This window comes from Tyto alba, unplaced genomic scaffold (genome assembly GCF_018691265.1).
Source record: "Tyto alba isolate M040663 unplaced genomic scaffold, T.alba_DEE_v4.0 Super-Scaffold_40, whole genome shotgun sequence".
Classification (NCBI taxonomy): domain Eukaryota; kingdom Metazoa; phylum Chordata; class Aves; order Strigiformes; family Tytonidae; genus Tyto; species Tyto alba.
In genome coordinates this window covers 1410970-1433943 of record NW_024881316.1, presented here as the reverse complement: position 1 = coordinate 1433943, position 22974 = coordinate 1410970, and the positions used below count along the sequence as shown (strand labels likewise).

Sequence of the window (22974 nt, the reverse complement as noted above, 5' to 3'; positions counted from 1 at the left end):
GCTGCTCAGTTTTCCCCCAGATCATTTCGGGACCAGAGGAAGTTTGAGAATGCACATTATGGGAAGTCTTGGCCTGGAAATCAGGTGTCAGAGCTCAAGGTGACCGGTGCCCACACAACCTGAAGCTGCTTGCCTGACCAGCAAATATGTCTGTGCCACTGATCTGCCAAACCGGCTTCTCCCACTGCCGCCCGCTAGCTAAGGGCCACGAGGAGCATGGTACAGACCCTCAGCTGACTCCACACATCCCTACCCTCAAATTAGGCTCACCAGGAGGGAGTCTGCAGGCACACTGAAACGGTCGCTTGTCAGACCAGGTTAAGTTTGAAAGAGGAACTACCTCTTGGCCTTCTTTTGTGGGCCCAACGCCATGCAAATGCTGGGCTACCGCTTGCCGATCTGTGGCAGCCATCTGACGAGCCTGAGGCTTGATGGGAGCTTGAGAGTTGAACGGAAGACTCGATGGCTTGAGCCAGGGTTTGCTCTGCCCCACAGTCTCTTGCATGACACAGTTATGCTCGAAGGCTCATCAGCTTGCAGTGGGATGAGGTTTCTTAGGGCATGCATTACCATACCAAAGGGCGTTGAGGCTTAGATGTTCTTTGAGCTTTTCTGAAAAGTGAGTCTTGGTGAGGCAGGTTGTCTGTTCTGCTGAGGGCGTATAAACCCCCTGCCTCTCTCTCCCGCTTTTGCCCTCCTTTCATCTGCTGTGTCATCTTAATTTTATTTAGGACTTACGACACTGCTGGAGCGGTCACCTTAGCCAGTACTGAAACAGCAGTGCGGATGTGCCCTGTAATCAGCTCTTGCATGGTACAAGTGTAAAAACCCCACATTAAGGATTTTAAGATTTAAATGCTGTTATTGTCCCATCCTGTGTTACTTCAGCCGGGAAGGTTTCTGGGGAGAACTTCCCTCTTGGCAAGCCCCACTTCACACTACATTCGTTTTCCCTGAAGTTTTACCCACCGTGTTGTGGGCTTCACCAGCAGTTTCAGATCCAAAGTTCCTCCTGTGGTTTCAAAGCCTCAGACTGAAGTTGAAAACACAGAGCTCAGCTGTTTATATACAAAATCAAATATGTAGCCACTCTGATGAAACAAGACCCAACCTAGATTTCCACCCAGCATTAGTGTAACTTACATTCATTGCTTTTGGCTGGGAACATTAAAAAGCCCCCCAGCACAAAGGAACACAAGGCCTTTGAAAGGACTATGTTTTAAATACCACAGATGACAACTGCAATGATTCAAAAAATTAAATCAATTTATCATTAGCCATTAATTACCAAATAGCTCTATTTTCTCCTTATGCTTCATGTAGCTTAGACTTTTGCATAATTAGGATGAAAAATTGAGACAGAGTGGGTCTTGCATTTAAATGACATAAAGTCAGTATTTGCTTCTCAGAAAACTGTGGTAAAGGTTTTCAGGAGGACGAGAAGTTCAGGAGGGTTCTGTCAGGAAAAGGAAAAATGAGCAAGCACGCAAGCTTTGGTCTCTTTTAAACAGAGAGAAACTTGTCCAGGACAGTTTTAAGTTGTAGGCAACTGCAGTGTTCTGTTTTGTCAACTGTTTTTGCACAAAACTCCAAACGTTATAAAAATCTGTTTTCCTTCACACCTAGCATCGCTACGAGCTATATTGTAGCCACATTCACAGTGTGTTAGAGCCTGCCTCGGGGTTCCCTCGCAGCAGGTTTCAGCTGGAAAGGTTTTTTTTAAATTTTTTATAATAATCACTCCATTCAAATGGAACAATCATTATAAAAAATTATCACGAGCCATCTTGGACAGAAAAATCCTGCCACGATAAACATGCTGAATGTCTTTCAATAAGCACATTGAAAATGGTGATGGAGGCTGGATAACTGCTTAGAGGCACACTTTGGATTGTGCCTGTTACTAGTACTGTTTGACACTTAATAGTGAAAGAGCATCAATTCCCAGTCATGACAGTGGAGGCAGGGACTTTTGACTTGAAAGTAGAAGCTGTGGACTGCCCTCCCACTTTGGGGAAAGTCGGCATCCCTGTCAGGGACCCCCAGACCCCCTGCCCCATGGGCTAGCATGCGGTGCTGGACATGCAGCCCCCTGCGTAACCTGCTTGGGCGTTGGCCGTGCCCCAGGCTACCCGGTCCGTCTCAGGAGGAAGCCTGAGCAGGTCCAGGGTGGGTGTTTTGGAGGAGGATTGGGTAGGGAAACATGGGGACACCTTGGTGAGCAGCAGCGGGTTGTGCAGCTTCTGGTGGGGCTGCACCCACTCCCTTGCTTGGTGCAGGGTGCAGGCAGCTGAATACCTTTTGTGATAACTCAGCTGGGAAAAAAGCACAGCAGAATTAGGATAAGCAAAAAAGCCTTTAAATTATGAATTTCAATGCCATTATGTTGATTGTCACTAACCTCTCAAAGGAGTTTGTCATTTGCTGTTGTCTCTGGGTGGAACATGTTCCCCTCTTCTTCCTTGCTCTGACCCCGCGCATCTGAGCAGAGCATGGCTGCGTCCTCCTGCAGATCCTCCCCTGCTCACTTTCCCAATCGGCACGGCAGGGTACCTGCCTTCCACTCCTTAATATTCATCCTTCTTCTGAGTCAGGAAATGCTAAAAGGGAACTCCAGTGCCTCGGAAGGATCTTTTTGTCAAACAAATCACCGCGTGTTTGTGTGCTGAGTGGTGCCTTCCCAACCCAGTGGGGGCTTTGCTTCCCCAGGGGCAGCTCCACGGGGGGACCCTCAGAGGTCGAGCGGGGCAGGGGGTGCAGAGTTGGTACAGACCTCTGAGTTGGTGTTTCCAGGGAAGGTCAGTCCGACCCAGAGCCCCACTGGGGCTGCGGCTTCTCTGTGCTCGCAAGTGTCGAATACACGAACGCTCAAGGTACAGCTCTTGCCCCAAAGTTTCTCCATGCTTGATCATGCAGCAGACTGCAGAGATGGGGCTGTATGCAGGATTTAGCACCGTGGGCAGGATCTACAGGGGGATTTGTTTAGAAATTACCGTTACCATTTAGGTGACCTGCTCCAAAGTGGATACTTGCTGGTGGGTAAATAGAGGAAAGAAGGGAGGGAGCAGGCAGCCCCGTTGTCGAACAAGCTGGAGGAGCTGGCAAGGACCGCCGAGAGAGGTTTCACACTCCTTTGCCTTTTAAAGATAGTTAAGGCACATAGTCGTTCAGGACACAGAGATCTACCTTTCTTTCCTTCTGATAGACTGAATTTTCCCCTGGTGTCCTGCTGGGAGTGCTTCACAGCCTTGCGAGGCGGCCCCGGGTGGCAAGGTGCCTTGGTGCCCTGCTGCGGCGGCTGCTGTGTGATCTGCGGAGGATCTGACCGAGCTGTGTGTAAGAGCACGGGTTGTGACTCACTTGGCTGTTTACTAGAAACCTCTGCGTGTGTGTGTTTCAAGCCAATTCCTGATTTCTAGATTGCTGCTGTGTCCAATGTCTGGAAGACGTCAAAAAACTTGAGCCCTTGCTGAAAAACATGGCTGGTGTGTCGGGTTCTCACTTGGCTGCAAGATAGGAGCGTGTGCAGGGGGAGGGGGGTTGTGTGCTCGCCTTGCAGCTTTTGGGATGGGGGGCAAGTCTCTGCCTCCACGCCTCGCGTGTCCTGGGTGGGTGGCAGCATTGGGAACCGCAGGGAAGGGCCTGGGACACAGTCTGGGCTAAAAGAAAAGGCAGCCGGGGCCAGAGTGGGCTATAGGAAATGTGCAGTGGGATCTGTGAAGCCAGAACTTACGTCTGAGCATGTATGAAGAGACAGCAGTTGGATACCACAGTGGGGAAAGGGAGTAGAAACTACCTAGCGAAGTTGAATACATGGATTTTATGCCAGGAAGCAATGCTGGCATAATCTTCAGTCCTGTGTCAACATCCTTGATAAGACCTTGGTCCTCAGGAGGCAATGCAGACCTCCCTTGGGCAAGGTGTCCCACGACAGCCTTGTTAGTCAAGGCTTTGTTAGTCACCCTGTGGTGCTGGAGAAGCTGAAAAGGGACTGCCTTTGCCCTAGTGACCCCTTTCTGCCTCTCCCTAAGCTTTACCGGGGAGCTGATACTAGTCCAAAGTGCCGTGTATAAGGCATCGCAGCGGTGGGGTTTGCACAGTACTTGTTCCTGGTTTCTCCTGGGCTGGTGTAAATACCTCTGCAGGCAGATTTTAGCAAGCCTATTTCTTAATGAAGTGTTTATTGTCTGATACTAGATCAGACAGAGGTTAGTGGTGGACTGCACTAATGGATGAACTCTGTGCCTGCATTTGACAGCCGATCAAAGTATTAATCACCCTGTGCCTAAAGCCCGAGGGCCGCAGGATGCCTGTGTGGTGCCCATGGGGCAACCTCGTGGCCATGTCTGGAGACCGTTTTGGATGTTTCTATCAAAATAAAGATACAGATGTCAACAGGAATGGCTTTTTCCCCCTCTCTGTATTAGAGAAATCTGAGTGTTATAGGATCCCTTGGTCCTGGCTTCCTTGGTGCTCCCGTATCAGGTGTGAGTAGTGTTTCTGCTGATGCAGTGTCTTCTGAGTCGACTCCTGGTGTAGATTGCTGCATGTTTCACAGGAAAGCGGATGAATGATATCAAGTCATTGAGCTTATAAGTAGCACACTGGCAACACGCCACTAAAATATAAATACATTAAATGTACTGAAGGAAATGTTCATTCTGTTGTTTAGCGTTGGACATGCCCCAGTTAGGTAAATTTAATCTTCTTGAGGGTTGTTGCGTTACAGCTGAATGAGATAGGCAGTTATCTTATTACTGATCTTTCTGTCATTCAGGGTTTGTGTTCTGGCATTCACAGTGCGAAGTGTGCTTGCCCAGGAGCGGTACTGTGAGTATTTTCCAAGAGAGATGAAGATGTGTAGAGGATCTATTAGCACCTTGTAAGGTCTGACCCTTTATCTCTGGAATGTTCACACTCCCTGTCAGGCTCACCACTACCGGTTGGCCTCACCTCCTTTTGGGTAGAAACGTACAAAATGGTTGCTTTGCCTATGTTTGTTAGGAAGTGTCTGAAACTCGGCCTCGCAGCCGGTATTTTCTTCTAGTGCATTCCTTTTGTTAACTTGTGCTATGGGATTTTCTGCTGCTGTTCCTTCTAAAATCCCTGGCCGTGCCTCTGCTCCTGCTGAGGTCAGGGGCAGGGCTCCCACCGACTGCAGGGTGAGCGGAGGCCGGCGTTAAGTGTCAGATCCAAAGCTGATTGATTGCTTTAAAGAGGAGTCTCTCATTGTTTTCCACGGGTGCTGGGTCAGGCCCTCAGAACATGATCCCGCAGCATTAACTCTTGTGACTAATCCCGCTGAAACCCAGGGAGCTACTCCCGTGCGTGAGCCTTACCAAAGCCAGTGTGCAGCATTAACAAGCGCTCTGCAACAGTTTAGCTCTTCCCGTGCGTGTACGGTGAAGGGAAAGGATGGGGCAGGAAAAGGGAAGCTGAAGGAATAAATGAACAAAGAGATTTTGAGCTGGTTGTGAAGAACAACGATGTTGTGTACAGAATGCAAGTACTTAAAAAAATAATACATTGGCTGTGTGTTTTACAGATAAGAAAATGTTATTTTATTGAACAGAAAGATATATACGTTTCACCTATCACATCTGAACTAATCAGTGTAGGCTTTTAGAAGAAGTCTGTAATTACTCTGAGCATGTCATTAGTTAGATGTATAATGAATGATATTGCTCCGTTTTATTACCTCTAGTGATATAGCCATTTGTATCATAAATTCATTGACCTCATCTTAAATGATCAATCCTGTAAGACAGGCTTGATTCATTAGTTCTTAAGTGACATTTTTTGTCCTCCAGTAATTTCCTTCTTATTGTAGGGACTGCTGTTCTGCCTTTTAGTGTGATATTGTAAGGTGTCATATTACCTGTGTATGACAAGCACATTTTATTATACTTACGTCTTAAATAAGCAGCATAGACAAGAGAGAAAGAAAAGAAAGAAAGAAAGAAAGAAAAGAAAAGAAAGAAAGAAAGAAAGAAAGAAAGAAAGAAAGAAAGAAAGAAAGAAAGAAAGAAAGAAAGAAAGAAAGAAAGAAAGAAAGAAAGAAAGAAAGAAAGAAAGAAAGAAAGAAAGAAAGAAAGAAAGAAAGAAAGAAAGAAAGAAAGAAAGAAAGAAAGAAAGAAAGAAAGAAAGAAAGAAAGAAAGAAAGAAAGAAAGAAAGAAAGAAAGAAAGAAAGAAAGAAAGAAAGAAAGAAAGAAAGAAAGAAAGAAAGAAAGAAAGAAAGAAAGAAAGAAAGAAAGAAAGAAAAGAAAGAGGAAGAAAGAAGGAAGGAAGGAAGGAAGGAAGGAAGGAAGGAAGGAAGGAAGGAAGGAAGGAAGGAAGGAAGGAAGGAAGGAAGGAAGGAAGGAAGGAAGGAAGGAAGGAAGGAAGGAAGGAAGGAAAAGAAAGAGAAAGAAAAATAATGAAATGCATGGATGTAGTAGATAGACATTTCTCACTTATGTTAACTTCAACACTTTGAGATGTTGCATAAAATCAATGAGATAATTATTAGATATTTGGTCCATCCAGGATGTTCAGAGGAACAGAATTACTGTGGCTTTAATTAATTTTATCTAGTGATAAAATATACAGAACGGTCTGTGATCAATATGTGAGTGAGGCAGGCAGACTTCAGAGTTTCTTGCACCTCAGTGAATTATTGAAAACAGGAGAAATCAGTAGAGAATTTCTAAGCAGGGTTTCTAAATATTTTACCGAGGAAGAGAAAATATTTGTTTAGCTAGGAGTGACATAGGAGCCCACTTGAGATAAACAAATCAATACAGCAATAAAACACTAAAGTATTTCAGTGAATTTTTCAACTACTAACTAATAAAATTAAATTATTAGAAAAGATGCCACAAGTTTTTTGGGGGTTGTATGTTTCTTTCAGACTGCTTAATTAAAGTCACTGAGGGGGCTCTTCCTAGAAAGATAAGGAGTCTGGGTTCACTCTGTTATATTTCTCAGGTGCTTCTTCGGCAGCAGGCTTACAAGTTGGTTTTCTTCCTTTGCCCCGAAGGAAGGGCAAGTCTTAGCTGCACTGTCCAGGGACTAAATCAGGGAAGCAGCTTCACCTGAAGTCCTGCCCCATCCCTTACAGCAGTCTTCTCTGGGGCTGGTCTCCTCCTCATCTTTCCCCTGCCAGCAGACACTGGGTTTGTGGGTGATGGGCCAGGGTGGGCTTCATCCTGCACCAGCCTGCCCCAGGAGCTGTCTGGGAGCTCCTGGTACCTCTTTGTGCAGCTCTTGGGGTTCATGTGAAGACCCCTGTGCCTCTTCGCACAGCCCTTGGGGCACGAGCATACCCTGCAAGCGGCAGAGGGAGCGCGGTGGTGTCCAACCTGATTCCATACATGCAGAATAGATAGTGTTCTGTGGCTACAGCAGTGAGCTCTTGATCAGAAATGACTTTAAGGCGAATTCAGCAGCTTTACCGAGTTAAATAGTACCTTACTGACTCGCAGCGTAGACTCACGAATTCCCCCTTTTGTCTGCTTGGAAAGCAGTGGCAAGCCAGAAAATTTCAGGAGGTCGGTTATAAGATGTCTCCGTCAGATGATCCAGTGCTGACTTGCCAGGTGGGTGGCAAAACCCACACCCGTGCCAAATACCCGGGATGGTTCGGTGCCCACCGCTGCACGCTTGCACTGCTTGTGGCGAGGGCTTGCCCGGCGCCGGTGCTGTCTGCCATGGCCACGGAGCCTGAGCCGGTGCCTGGTGAAACACAGGAGCCCTTGGAAGGGGGGGTACCCCCGCTTTGCCCCTCTTGGTGCACTTCTGCTTCCCTCCTGCCCCGTGCCGGGGGGGGGGGGGGGGGGATGGATGCATGCACTGCGGCAGTGCAGGCGTTTATCCCGACCCTTCTGTGCGTTTGACAGCCTTTTCGCCCACATTTTTTAGGGTGCCGCGTCGTCAGTGTTCGATGCGGGGCTGGACTTGTCTGAAACATCCTGGGAAATTTTCTTCCTTGCATGGGGCATTGTGCTGGAAATATGCCCATCCTAATGCCGCACGCGTCGAGCAGCACCAGCACCCCCTCGGCTTTATCGCACGCGTCTGCGGGCCCAAGATAAAAATCCAAGCACTGCATTCCCAAACTTCAGGGGTGACTTAATAGTTGTTACTTCTCAAGTAATTATTGAGTTTGCTTTAAATGTTGAGATAAAAACTTTGTGGTAGAGAGAGGGAGTGTGTGTGTGAGTGTGTGAATGGGGAGGGGAGTCAGGAGAGGGAATCAAATAGCAACATGACTGGATAACTGAAAGGATGCAGAGTTAAAATGAATGGGCTAATAGCCATAGCAAATAGCGCGTGTATGTGCACACACACACACACACACATATATATATATTAATGATATAGTGCTGAAAACTCAAAAATGTCACCACTGTTTATATTGAAGGAAAGCTGAGAGTTAAATGAGATGGGTAATCAGATGCCCGACATATGTTGTTTTGAATTGTTTATATGGCCAATAGTTATTAAAATTAATTATCCTTTTAATGCAGTCTTTTCACAATCATTTTCTTCTTTTTTTTTTTCTTTTTTGTCTTTTTTTTGTACAAAAGATATGGTCATTTCAAAATAAGCTAATATGGGCTATTTGGAAAAGGCAGAACAAACAATACCAGGATGTATTCTGACATGGTCATAGGCTCAACATGCTGATAGAAAGCACCAAAAATCTCTGACAGTGGCGTATTTTGAGAACTAATGTAAATGGCAAAAATGGGGTTTTTTGTGTGTGTAAAATTCTGTCAAAAAAGTAAGGCACTGAAAAATCTGACATCTGTTTATCTGTTTATAGCTATGGCAAGATTACTCATATTAATTCTTGTTTAAAATGCCATATGAAGGAAAGGCATTTGTGCAAACAAGAGTCATATTTGAATTGTAGATCATGTCTTCACCATCTGTGAGAGCTGTTGGTGTTGCAAAATTAATGTGTTAATGAAATCACAATAATTTCTCTGAAGTAATGGATTCTGAAGCCTAGAATGACTATTTTTTGAACTTTGGTGTCTAGTGGTTTACAACTGGGAAAACCTTTCACAGCTTAATTAGTTCTGCAGCCTTAGTTTTAAAAAAAAAAAATTGGCTATGCCTTCACCACACCAATAGTAACACAGAAAAGGATTAAATGGAAAGCAGAGAAACAAAACAAAAATGAGCCTGCTATGCAAACTTTTTGCCGTAGTATTTGAAAAGTTGCTAAATAGGCCCTTGCTTGCCAAGAAGTTTTACTCAAAGTGACTCGTACACAAGAGTGGGCAAACAGCTCAGAAAATAATTCCAGCTTGCCGAAACATCACAAATTTGGACTATTTGAACCTTACACAAATGTCCTAACTATTTCCAAGTTTCTCCTTGGAATGAAGGGCAAAGGATGAATGATGCTTTTTGCTTTGTGATGCCATTTTAAAATACCACACCCTTTCCAGCTTACTGTTTGATACCCTTAATAGAATACAAAAGGTTACAGCATGCTGCAGTTTAGCAGAAATGGTTTGCATTCATTTCCAGCAACTTTCTGAGTCCTTTTCCAGTTATCATGATCTCTGTATAGTATGGCCACTCAGATGGTACAGGTGTGCTTAGATTACCACTGAGGAATAACCACAGCCATACTCATATGGATTTTGTATACTTACATATGCGTGTTATAACAGTTTATGCCAGCTGAGGATTCTTCTCTGTGGTATGGGTTTAAGATATATAATGTACTGTATAAGGCAGAATTGAGACCATGGGAGCCAGAAAAGGGAGTGACGTTCAGTTCAACGGTATTCTGGATAAAAAAGCAGATAGTTTTCACAAACTTAACTATTATTTTTTTTTTTCTGCTAGAAAAATAATGTGAGTATTTAGAAAGCAACTGAAAATTGACTTTTAAAATAACACTATGAAGAGAAGATTGCTTTTCTTACCTGATTTGATTTTATTACTGTGTTGTAGGTATGTGACTGGTGTAAGCACATAAGACACACAAAAGAGTATCTGGATTTTGGGGACGGGGAAAGAAGGCTTCAGTTCTGCAGTGCAAAATGTCTCAATCAGTACAAAATGGACATTTTCTACAAAGAGACACAGGCCAATCTTCCAGCTGGACTGTGCAGTACATTACATCCTCCAGTCGAAAATAAAGCAGAAGGCACTGGGGTGCAGCTGCTGACTCCAGATTCTTGGAATATACCGCTAGCAGATGCTCGGAGAAAAGCCCCATCCCCAGCGTCTGCAGCTGGCCAAATTCAAGGTCCTGGACCATCAGCATCTACCACTGCCTCTCCGTCTGACACTGCCAACTGCTCTGTCACTAAAATCCCCACGCCAGTTCCCAAACCTATTCCCATCAGTGAGAATCCAAATATTCCACCGGTTTCTGTCCAGCCACCTGCTAGCATTGTGCCTCCAATTGGTGTCCCACCTCGCAGTCCTCCCATGGTGATGACAAACCGTGGGCCAGTTCCTCTGCCCATATTCATGGAACAGCAAATTATGCAGCAAATCCGACCACCGTTTATTCGTGGGCCGCCTCACCATGCCTCAAATCCTAACAGCCCTCTGTCTAATCCAATGATTCCTGGAATCGGTCCCCCACCAGGTGGTCCCAGAAATATGGGTCCCACCTCAAGCCCCATGCACAGACCAATGCTTTCCCCTCATATCCATCCCCCCACAACGCCTACCATGCCTGGGAATCCTTCTGGCTTGTTGCCGCCTCCCCCTCCTGGAGCTCCTTTGCCCAGCCTTCCCTTTCCCCCTGTCAGCATGATGCCAAATGGTCCTATGCCTATGCCACAGATGATGAACTTTGGCTTGCCATCCCTTGCCCCGCTGGTGCCACCCCCGACTCTACTAGTGCCATATCCTGTCATTGTCCCTTTGCCCGTCCCCATCCCTATTCCCATCCCCATCCCTCACATCAACGACTCCAAACCCCCCAATGGCTTCTCCAGCAACGGCGAAAGCTTCATTCCGAGTACCTCCAGCGAGACGCCCGGGGCAAAGCCAACCAATAGCTCTTCATCCCCTCGGGAGTCAAAGCAAGGATCGTCTAAATCCTCTGACTCGTCACCGAGCTGCTCAGGCCAGTCCCTAAATCAAGCTCAAGTGCTTCAGGAGCACAGTAAAAATGAAGTTGTTGACTTGACTGTCAGACCTAGTAGTCCAGTGAACAGTAAATTTGGTTTCCCCAGTGTGCTACAGGGTCCACAGGACGGTGTGATAGACCTAACGGTAGGCCACCGGTCTAGGCTGCACAATGTTATCCACAGGGCTTTACACGCCCAAGTGAAAGTTGAACGTGAACCTAACAGTGTTGTAAATTTGGCTTTTGGTAGCTCAGACAAAAGGAACTGCAGTGACTGCAGGGACAACTGCAGCCCAGTTGACTCAAAAACGTTACCGTGCAGTGACGGATCTCACTGCTGTCCCGTCTCCTTGGCCTCCGGCACGCCGGGACTGGAAGCTGGTGCAGCGGTGTGCAACGTCATTGTGAATGGCACCAAGAGCACGGAGGGTTCCAAAAACCCGGAGCCGCCCCAGGAGCCGAAAAAGCCCCAGCCCCCGGAGGAGCTGGCGGTGAGCGAGCTGGAGTCCGTTAAGGAGAACAACTGCGCATCAAACTGCCACCTCGAGGGAGACGTTGGCAAGAAGACCGGGGAGGAGCCCCTTGCTGGGGGAGACAAACAGGACCCGAACCTTAACAATCCAGCAGACGAGGACCATGCGTATGCTTTGCGGATGCTGCCCAAGACAGGCTGCGTGATCCAGCCTGTGCCAAAACCAGCAGAAAAGACTGCTATCGCGCCGTGCATTATCTCAACGCCAATACTCAGCACAGGGCCAGAGGATCTGGAGCCACCGTTGAAAAGGAGGTGTCTCCGAATTCGAAATCAGAATAAGTAAAGGTTTGTGTAATCACTACTGCCTTCTGTGTGAATAGAACGAGTATTTTCAGGTATGAGGTCAAACTCGTGCGGATGTGGCCTTTGTGAACCAGAAAGATGCAGATTCCGATTTATCAGCACTTTCGGAAAACTATTGGTATTTGTGTTTTAATATTGTTCTTTGTGTTGTATTGCATCTGTACCTGTCAGTACTCCATCCATCAGCAGCCTCATTACACTTTTGCTCACAGAATGTTTCGTGATGGTGCTGGCTGTGAAGTTATTGTGCTGTGTATGTCAAAGTCAGTGGTTTTCTGCCTAGGATATGGTTTAGGTCTGGGCCATTAATCCTCTTGCTTATTCCAGCTGAGTCACGCAGCAACTCAAGCCTTCGTGATGATGACTGAAATTGTCCCTACAGCACAGCATAGAGCAGGATGACCCAGCTGCTTCCCGCTAGCTCACATCCAGCTGATTTACCAAATGGCCATCTCCAACCATCTTACTTTGGTCTGCCTCCAGACCACACCCTGGCTTTCAGCTGGGCTGTTCTCCGGGAAGCGAACCCCCTCTCCCTGAGTCTCTCCTTCCTTGGGTGTCGGTGCCCAGGGACCGCCCGCTGTAGTTTATCTCGGCAAGACCCGTGCCATGAGGCTTTACTCTCTCGCCTGCGGTATCTGCCTTTGGTGCAAGTCACCCGCCTTAGAAAAACAGTTGAGGTTTCCCCCAGCCCTGCGGTTGTTTTATGTGCGTGGTTGCTGGCAGGGCTGCAAAGCGAGGCAGAGATGTGGTTAAGTCCACCACCAACTGCGGCTTGTCCAAGGACAGTGCTCCAGAGGCAGAAATCCCCCGCCCTTCATTCCCTATTCCCAGCCTACTGAATCCCCCTGATAAAACAGCGCCTTTGTAAAACTGTTCGTTTAATATATGTCTGGTGCTTCAAACCTGCGCGCAAGAAACAAATGTAATTGCGTTTGTTTAGATTCACAAGCGTGGAGAGCTTCTTTCAGAAAAAGGGAAAATGGTGGGTGTTGAAAGAAATCTGTTCAGCAGTAACATACGGACGGTTTGCCGGATGTGGCTTGATGACATGCCAGATTTCATTACAATCCGTAGAATATTCTGTAGCCTCCCGTAAACCCCTGTCCCTGGTAGCACAAATAGTGACTGCAGCGGTGCAATACGTATATATTGCCTTGGAGGGTTTGGCACCTACATCCAGAGAAAGCAGCGCAGGCTGTGGAATCTGGGCCGTCGCAGCATCTCCCTGCTCCATCAGTGCAGGCTAATTGCACCATCAAAGATACCGCAGTACAGTCGGGACTCCCTTTTTATTTGTTAACGCCGTGTTCCCTGTGCTGGCTGCAGTGCTGGAAATGTTGCTTCCCTTGATCACAAACAGTATTTATTTACTTTCTTCTGTGGAACAGAACCATTATTCTTTGCTCTTGGCATGTGCTGGCACATTTAAAAGATACATTTGTAAGAACAGAGGACAACGATAACTTTCTTGGACTAATAACCAACATATACGATAACTAGGAAGTCAAATGAATATTTAAAATCTTCACACACTCCTAGGCCCTGGTAATGGGGATCTCCCTACCCACTCCTGAGGTGTGGATGGACTACACACCCCTCTCAGCAGCGAGATCTTCATTGCAAACCCCAGTGTGCCACCTTTGGCATTTGAAAAATTGTCTCTTCATAAACGTACACATGCTTTTACCTAGGGGTCGTGATTTGATCTAGTGAGAAGGCCACTATTTGACTGTATCCCTTTTATTTAATTCTAGGAGAACCGTGGTTAACCCATCCTTTCCCACCTTGCTCAAGCTCCCCATAGCTGTCATTTGTTTCAAGCCAGTGCTAAGAGACTTGCACATTTGTGTGCTGACACTGTAATCAAAACCAGGCTGGTTCTTAGCATCTATTTATGTTTGCCCAGACTCTCCAGGCTGCAGTATTGCCACCTCTGCAAGGTCCCGATCCCTAAAAGGGTTTTGCATCATCCAGAGCCAAAGCCATAAAACTCAAGAGAGAGTTCTGGCTTCAGTGACTCGTGTGTTTTTGCCTGTTGACACGATTGTACGTGACATCACTACATGGATTGTATTTGACAGAGAAAGTGGGCAAACTGAACAAGCTGCATTGAAAAGACAAGAAAGATGCTTTATCACTCAGTTATTGCCCTCAGTTCTTTGTATTCTCTAAATGTCAATAACTGCCACTGTGGTTATCCTCAGGAGTAGCCATTTTCCCATTCGTCAAGAGTTTTACATATTCCTTTGTCTCAGTGTAAGGGTAATCTTACATGAAAGTGTTCAGGTTGCCAGGCAAGATTAATCTGACCCAATATAGACATCCGGAACGAAGACACAGCTGAGCTAATTGTCTAAACTCTCTTTAAAATCAACCTAGAGAAGCAGGCTCTTCAGAGAGGCAGCTGAGCTCATCCTGAAGTCGACAGCTAACACAGCTCAGGCGAGCTGTGCCCTAGGAGTGCCTACTTCTCCGTGCTGTTAAGGAAACTTAGGGTGACTGGCACAGACATAGATGTCCCCATAGACACTGAAAGTTAAAAAGCCCAGCCTAGGTGTCTGCCGTGCCTCGAGGGTCTGTGCAGTAACGTAGCATGGCATGGTGGTAGTTATGAGTCACTCTGTGCCCATTCCCTCCTTTCTCCACAAAAAGAAAAGACTTAGCCTTTATGCAGAAGTGATCTGAGACCCGGCTCCTTGTGTGCTTCAAGGGAAAGAGGAAACCCAAAACACTCTGCAGAAATAAACAGCGTGATAAACATCTCATTCCAGTGGGTACCTCAGTGAAATGCGGGTGGGTTTGGAGCCCCTCAAGGCACGCACAAGTGATTTGCGCAGCTCTGATGATTGATTTGAGGTGAGGACTCTTTGGTTTCGTGCAGAGCCCTCCTTTCACTAGTGCTGGTAGTAGCCGGTCCAGGGGAGAAGGGGGGGCTGCTCAGATTTCTGGCCTCCCAGCAGTCTGTCTGTGGAGGCTGCACAGGGCTCAGCACCGGCCCGTGTCTGTTCGGAGGGGACGAGCTGCACTAATAATTGTGTTGACTTGGGCCTTTGGAGATTTGTATTGATTGCAGCTGGCCATGCTAACCCAGGAGAATAAAAAGTCCGGAGAGCTGTCTTTTTCTCTCTTTCTCCCCACCTACCCTAGTTGGAAAATGTGAACATACTGCCCTAATGTACAACTTTTCCTGGATTTTATTTCCTGTCAAATTGTATGAAAAGAAGGAAATTAGCCAAATATTTTTACGCTAGAGTTCTGGACAGACAGATTGAATTCGTGTAATAGCAACATGGACTCTAAAAAGGAATCAATGCAAGCGTGACCTTTTCAGGCAAGTTGCCAAACTCTGGATTATTTAATGTACCAATTACTTGATTATTGGAAGTGCTAATCAGCAACATAATCCTTGATGTTAAAGTTTAGTCTCTCCATCAGGATGTCGACTGTCAAGCTGTTCTAGCTTGATGCAATTTGAAGAACCAGCAAAAGACGTCTCGGTGCCAAAGTCCTACTATGATAAAGGAATGAAGCTAGGAAGAATATTCTGTTGAGTGCTATTTTTTCAATTTTGAGCAATGTGAGTTTCTAAAATTAGCAGTGTTAGTGTTGCCTGCCTGCCTACATGCTTTATGTCCAGGCGGGATCAGTTTTAACCCTCCAGTTTTGGTGTCAAGGTTTCCTAAAGCAAATAAATGGAAGCACTAAGGTCTGCTTGAATTTAACGTGATAGTTATGGTAAACTTAATTAGAAAATTAAGTGGCACGTGCTAAACTCACAACTAGCTTCTGTGTATGTGTGTATGCGTGTGTGTCGACCAGTCCTACGCTGGGGGCAGAAGGGAGTTTTTCTGCTTTTGTCGGCAGAATTTCTCCCAGAAGTAATGGAAATAGTAGGAGTATGGCCACCTACAGAGCCAACCCAATGTCTTGGGCTCAGCATCTGCCGAGTTATAGGCCCAGCCCCCCAGCTGTCTAGTCCATACATTGTAGTCATAAAAATATACAACACGCAGAATGCTCCAGTTCAGAGCAGAAGTAATATATATCCCACTGTGAGCTCCCCTGCCCATAACGGTCCAGCACAAGATTTCCTGCTCTGGTCAGGATTCCTGAGGCAAGGGGCATAGCTATTAACCTCCCTTTCTGCCTGAAAAGTTTTTATCACTCCCCTGTCACTGTAGCATCTCTCTACCAGCATCTTACCCTGCTCTTGTTCTGATCAGGATAGAATCTGAGTTTAAAGGTATACGTAAAACCAGATTTTATATATTTAAACACATTTTTATGCTAATCATCTTTGTTGACACAGTACTATGGGCCAGAGCCTCGGCTAATTTTAACTGGATGTAGTTGCACTGGTGCTAAACTAATTTAAATCAGCAGAGTAATTGGACTCGTACACTTAACACCTACTCTTCTGGTTCAGAAGTTTTACTTCACCTGCCTTCTTATGAGCCTACAGAAATTTTCCATTTATCCGAAGGGGAAGAGGAGAGACCGTTAACACCACAAAGCCTTAAACACATTTTCTTGGAACTGAAGCTTTGCCCTTGAGAGCTGCCTGGCTCTAGCAGTGTGATCTTACATTTCAAAATTGCCTGTGTAGCTTCTCAGGTACATTAAATCAGAAAAAAGGATTTCCCAGAAAAAAAAAAAAAAAAAAAAAAAAAAAAAAAAAAAAAAAAAAGAAGAAGAAAAAACCCAGTTCTTAAAATGATGAAGTATAAAATGACATACTTCCAGGGTAGCTTTCAGCTCCCACATCTTGCTGCCGGGGTGTGGGAGCACTAACTTCCGTCTCAGTGGCAGTAAATAGCAGGCTCGTGGTACGCTGTCGTAGATCACTGCACACTCTTTGAAATCAAAGGAACAAGTGCTGTTCCCTGATGGGTTCCTCCTGCTTTTCCATAAAACCTCCTAGGGCATATGTTTCAAATATGAAATCTGACTCTTGAGCCCAATTTAGAAAATAACTATACCTGGTCTGATTTGCAAAGGTAGTGAGTATCCAGGGCTGCTGGCAAACAAAACACACGGCTAGAACTTCAGCCAGCAAAAAATATCATCATGTGATTGACAGACCCACAGAAATCTGCAGAGCCTGTGGCTCCTGGAGGCTGTAGCCTACCTAACAGCTCCCAGGATCTGGGACCACTGATTTCAGAGATATTTTTGATGCCCTTATTAGTTTTAATTGTCTTGTGAAATTAAAATTACTTGAACTGAAATAAGCATCTTAATCCGTGCCATTCCCTAACCTGGTACAACCCACGTTCATATCGAAACGACGAGTTACTTGTAACTGTCAGGCTTTAAAGACTGTCCAAGCATTTTCATATCTATAAGGCCTAACGCTGCTCTCATTTCAGTCGGTGCAGGGTAGATTCAGCTGCATTCAAAAGTGTTAAGTGTAAAATGGGCACCGGGGGAGACTCTGGGTCTCCATCAGTCTGTTCTTGTGCTGTCAAGCTACCAAAGTCAGTGGCTCAGGGAAGGTTTACGGGGGGGAAAAAAAAGCACAACTCATGATTAAATGCAGAGTCCCTAACAACAAAGACCATAGTATAACAGGCAGGCACCCTTGTAAAAACATCATCTGAGACAACAATTGCCTTTACATTCAGAGGCTGAGATCCTGGACAGTATGTGTCTGATTGCAGCTGAAACCCGATGAGGAGCTAAGCACCTGATAGCCTTTGTGAAGCTTGACCCTGAAACAACCATAGCCACCTTCAGTGCGGAGCAGTGAGCTCTGAACAACTGTGAGGAGCTTATAAACTATTTCTCAATATTCCGAGCAGTATCTGAAAGTGGGTCAGGAAGGAGCACAACACTTTTGAGGACTGTGGTTGCAAAAAAGTTGGACGTAATCAAGCAGTGAGCAGTAGATTTTAAGATAAAATTAAATTATTGTTTAAAAAGGGGAGATTAAAGCAAAGCAGAAGAAAAGCTGTTTGAGCAAGAAATCAGGAGGAAATCAGACTGTGACAAGCAAGATTTTCTGAAGCACGTTCTGTTTCCAGACTACCTGCTGAGTCTCTCCCTGCCTATTTTTAGGTCCCACAGAACAAAACAGACAAGTTAAGCACATTCCTGGGTGCCTCCATCAGCCAAGGCCTCATGGCTGAGGCCTACTAATCACTACCTTATTTACACTATTTTGATAATGAGTTGCATTTCACTCCCAGGACCAGAGGTTGTGTTTGGAAGCGTGTGGGATCATCTCGTGAGAGCCATGAATCGAAGTAACCTCTGACATTTTGCAGAACCGTCAACTATTCAACATTTGCTTCTGCCATGCAAATTAGAGCTAATTAAATACCTGCGTTGATCCTGTGCAGTACTGTGCGCACTCAGCACTTGGTGCCTCTAATGAAAGTTGAAGGCCCTCAGAGCGTTACAGACCGAGGTCCTGCCTCTGATTCATTTGCACGGCTTTACTTCCCCAGACACGATTTTGGTATTTGAAAAGAATGGTATTCCTGTACAACATGTGTCTCAATTTGTAACGATATCCTCCCTGCAGCTGGCTTGCTTTTCCAAGTGTTTCTGAAACATTATTGTCTTAAACTCGAGCCAACCTACAAAAACAAATTATCTAGGGGCAAAAGAGGCTGAACTGTGTTTGCCGAGAGGATGCCCCCACTCTCTGCTTCACTCCATCTTCCAGTCCCGGTTCCGGGCTTTCGGCCTGTGTAGTGTAATCATCTTCTATGGAAGCACACATTTCCAGGAACAAAAAAAAAATAAAAATAAAAAAAAAAAAAATTGGGGGTTTAGGGACTGGGTAGTGCAGAGTAAAATAACTATCGAGTTCCCGACCTCTCTGGAAAGATCTGCATCCCATCATTTGCCGATTGATATTGAAACCTATAGTTAGAGCAATTTTCAGCTATTTATTTGGCGTGCACGTGGTTAAATGTAAAACTTGGTGTTGCCTGCTTACACTCCAAATATTTATAAGCTTTCATGGGCCAGTTGTGCTGCCACTTCTAAGTTGTTTATTCAAAAGGAGGGGAAAAAAAACCCTTTGCCATCAAAATTCTCCAGCTGAATGATGCTTGAACATGAGTAGATAAGAAAAAATACATGATGAGGTCACTGCAAACTTGAATTCTGACCCTAAATTTCAAAGATCAGTTAAATGCCAATTCAGTTTTATGTGAAGCAGTTTACCAATTATTGCTGAGGCAGTTACCTTGGTGGTAAAAACACTGTTCCTGTTTTCCTGAGGTGGGAGTGGAGGTGGGAAATAGAGAAAATCTAAACCAAGGGGTGGGTCCGACGCAGGTTGCTCGGTGTCTAGCAGTGCTGGGCATAAGGGAGGTGCCCTAAGGTGCCTGGCGCTGCACTGATGTCTATGTCAGGTCTCACCCTCTTGTTCCTTACGTCTTCTTGATGGGTTTTTCCTCTTCCTTCCCCCACAGCATAATCTACCTGACATTTTGGCCACTTGAGCCTGTCCCCTTGCCTTTGGATGACTCTGCACCTGCTGTAGCTTAGGCTGAAATGAAACAGGATGGGGGCTGTGAAAACCAGAGAGGAACCCCATGGGGATGGTGCCAGGCATGTATCCCAAGATGGTGATGGATGGAAGGGTCATTCATGGGAAGATGTTGATTGATTCATGATGTGGGATGCTGAAACTTTTCACTAAAAAGATTCAATGCTGCTTCTGCAAAAAAAAAAAAAAAAATCAGTGTTATTATTATTAGAGGGTTGGTTGGTTGGTTTGTTTTTTGTGGCCCACAGTGGCGTTTCAGATGAAAAAGCCAGGCCCAGACATAACCCAGGTGAGGAGAAGGACTCTCACAGGGAGGTATGAGCTGTTGCTCAGCAAGACCCCCATATCCGTCCTCCTCTACACCGCTACCCACAGTTAATCTGCCTTTTTCTGGCTATTTAGCTGGTTTTACTGGAGACATCAGCTTGGATAAGAAAATTGAGAAGCACCTCAGAATAGCCAAAATCCTAGTGGTTTGGGCCCACAGGAGGCTGCTGAAATTCAAGTTGAAGTTTCTATTCTGATTCAGACAAAATCAGGGGCTTAAAGAAGGGTTATCACATCACAGTGGTTGCCTGTTCTCGGGAAAGGAGAGTAGAAACTGTCTGGATTTGGTTTTCCTTCTGTTCTAGTTTTTATGTTTTGTTTTTTTGTTGGTTATTTTTTTGCAAAAAGATCCTTGTAAAGTTTCAGCTTTATTCCCAACACAGAATGGGAGAATTAGTTGAAAATTTGGCTGGATTTTTAAAAGGAAAATCATATCTTCTGCCACATCTGCACACGAAGCATCAGTGGGGCACAGCAAACTGTTTACAGGTCTGCCAAATAAACTGGTGCTGCAGTAACTGGAGGGCAATGGGCTGCCTTTTTGTCGTGGAGATAGACCCAGTTACCCCAGTGTAAAGCGGGATCTGGCCCAGGCAGGCTCTGTGGTCTGCCACAGGGGACATGGCCAGAGGCGGCAGGTGCTACGGTTGAGATTAGAAGTCCAGAACTGTGATGGCATTTTCCTCTCTGCATGACTTTCATACATATCTCGAAATGCTCCAAAATGTAAACCGGAACATAAACCCTGTAAGTAAAAACCTGGAGAAAAATGGTGCCGTGGGGGTGGGCAGGAGGCCCTGGTTGACACTGGTTTTGTCTTGAGTTCAGATTGAAAGCAAGTTTCATGAACTCGCTGAGAAATTGTTCTATAACAGGTTAAACCGGGAGTAATTTATTCGAAATGGTGAAAAAGAATTATATGAAGAGAATATTTAGAGACGTTCTGGGGAGATTGCTACTTTGAAAAGTAGAAAGTGGTATAGGTGGGGAAGGAAGGATGACAATGGTAGAGAAGCCTGGCAGCAGCACTGATGCTGGAATCTGGGAGCTGAGCCCAAATGTTTTTCTCGGCCTTCCAAGACTGGTCTCCTCTGACTTCCTCCAAAGTTGGTGAATGGAGAGGCTCTGCCCAGATGTGTTTCAGAGCACTGAACGTAGTGCCTGTTCTGGAGCACCCCTGGGTATGGGAAGGAGAATGAGGACACCGGTCCCCCCAGGTTAAAGTTTGTGAGCCTCTGCCTCTCCTCTACCAGTATCACAAGGAGAGGAAAGGAGAAAGCAGTGCGATTCGGTGGGGAGCTGCTTTCACAAAAAGCCTGACAGTGATGGGAACATGAGGAAATGGAAGTTTAAAATGCTGCCGCATGGGTTCCTCGTGGCAGCTGTTTTACCCAGGAGAATCCAAACCTGAAAGGGGCGAGGAGGTGCCGTGTCCCCTGGCTCCGGGCAGGGCGGGTTGCATGGTGAAGCTGCCTTGCTGCTTTGTGGTACAGGGGAAGATTTACAGCAGCCCAGGACGTTCTCCCCAGGGTATGCGGCTGCTCTCTGCTGAATTTAGGGAATCCTGTTTCCACTGGCTATGAAGAAGACCTGCGTGCTTACCCAGGCCAAGACTGTACTCCTATTTTGGGGGAAGCACTATCTTTATGGAAATGTGTAATGGATGGAGGAGACTCCTTTTCCCTTTATCTTATGCTGTATCCCTGCTGTGGAGCCTGGGGCTGGAACAAAGCAGTCAAGATCAGACTCCGCTGTTAGATAGCTGGGTTTTGAATGATTGTCACTGGTTCTGAAAGAGGCTTCATTTCTGTCTCATTTCTCTTCAGTGAACTGGCTGCCTGGTAAATCCAGGAACACAGACCCCGCATCTTCTTGGTGACTCTCAAGGTCTCTTCCACAGCGAAGATTCCTTTGCTCCTTCTTTTTAAGAGGTGATTTTCCCTTGGGCTGTGCAGGAGCACAAAGGCAAGCCTGGAACTTTATTTCTACCGTTTCCTTGCTACGTAACAAGGGCATGGTGGCATACGTCCCTGTTCCTCATTTCATTAGCTACTTTCAGGGTTCAATTTAACATACATTGGATGAGTTTAGTGAGGGACAGGACTAAATATACCAGCAAGGGGCCAAACATAGATGTAAACTGGTGAAAGTTTAAAGGGTGGCTACAAGGAAGATGGAGACTGCCTTTATACAAGGGGCAATGGGGACAAGTTACTCCTGGGGAAAGTCCAATTGGACCCAAGAGGAAACTTTTTCACAATGAGAACAATCAGCCTCTGGACTATTCTCCCCAGGGAAGCGGTGGATTCCCCAACAGTGGACACATTTAAGATTCAGCTGGACATGGTGCTGGGCCATCTTGTCTAGGCTGTACTTTTGCTGAGAAAGGTTGGACCAGATGATCCTTGAGGTCTCTTCCAACATGGTATTCTATGACTGTGATTCCATGAAATTTCCCGAAAGTCTTTTCTAGGAATAGATGCAGGAAGCAGAAATCAGCACACAGCAGACCTCCTGCTTTCCAGTTCATGTTTCTACTTCAAGGTCTTTCCCTGACTACAAGGTGACTGGATGCAATTGCAAGCGTGTCCTCCGATGCATCCCTTCAACAGTTCAGTCACAGAGTTGGAGATGACTAAGCTGTCCTTACCACTTCTGCCTAGGCATAAAGGAGGGCAAATCCCAAGCCTCTTCCCCAATGCCTTCCTTGAAGTTACGATGTCTGCTCAGATTACAGCTCGTGTTTCAGTAGGCAGGAGAGCCTGAATTGCGTGTCTGACCCAAAGCTGAGAAGGATCCATAGTTTACAAAATGAGAGCAGAAGGAAAACACCACCTTCAAAATCAAGGGTTGGTGCTTAAGGACCCTGCTTGTCATCCCATTCGTGCTGAAGGCCTCCCCTGACTCTTGCAATGTGGCATCCCTTCAGTTAGCTCGTGGAAGGATAAATCATCAAGTATTCAAAGGGGAAGGTTTTAATGAAGAAGCTTGAACTGCTTTAAGAATTGCTAAATATATATATATATATATATATATATATAAAATAAATTACAGAACTATTACAAGTAACAGATGATTCCAGAGTGTTTCCAGGGCTGAGCTTGCTCCCATGCTGAATTTAGCTGCACTCTTGTGGTTTATCTTCAGAGCAGTTTCCCTGAGAAAATAATTGCAGTGCCTTTACTCTAGGGCCATGCATGTCCCAGATGAAC

The 22974-nt window shown here is 45.7% G+C and overlaps 1 protein-coding gene across 2 annotated transcripts in view; it reads left to right on the top strand.

Moving 5' to 3' along the window:
* LOC104363607 (sine oculis binding protein homolog) overlaps positions 1-22974 on the top strand; it is a 119443-nt gene that overhangs the window by 90906 nt on the left and 5563 nt on the right. For both annotated transcript variants that reach the window (XM_033008451.2, XM_033008450.2), the window contains one exon: positions 9956-11910. In XM_033008451.2, coding sequence (XP_032864342.1) covers positions 9956-11908 — 1953 coding nt within the window. In that variant the 3' untranslated portion in view covers positions 11909-11910. The remainder of the gene's footprint in view (positions 1-9955; positions 11911-22974) is intronic.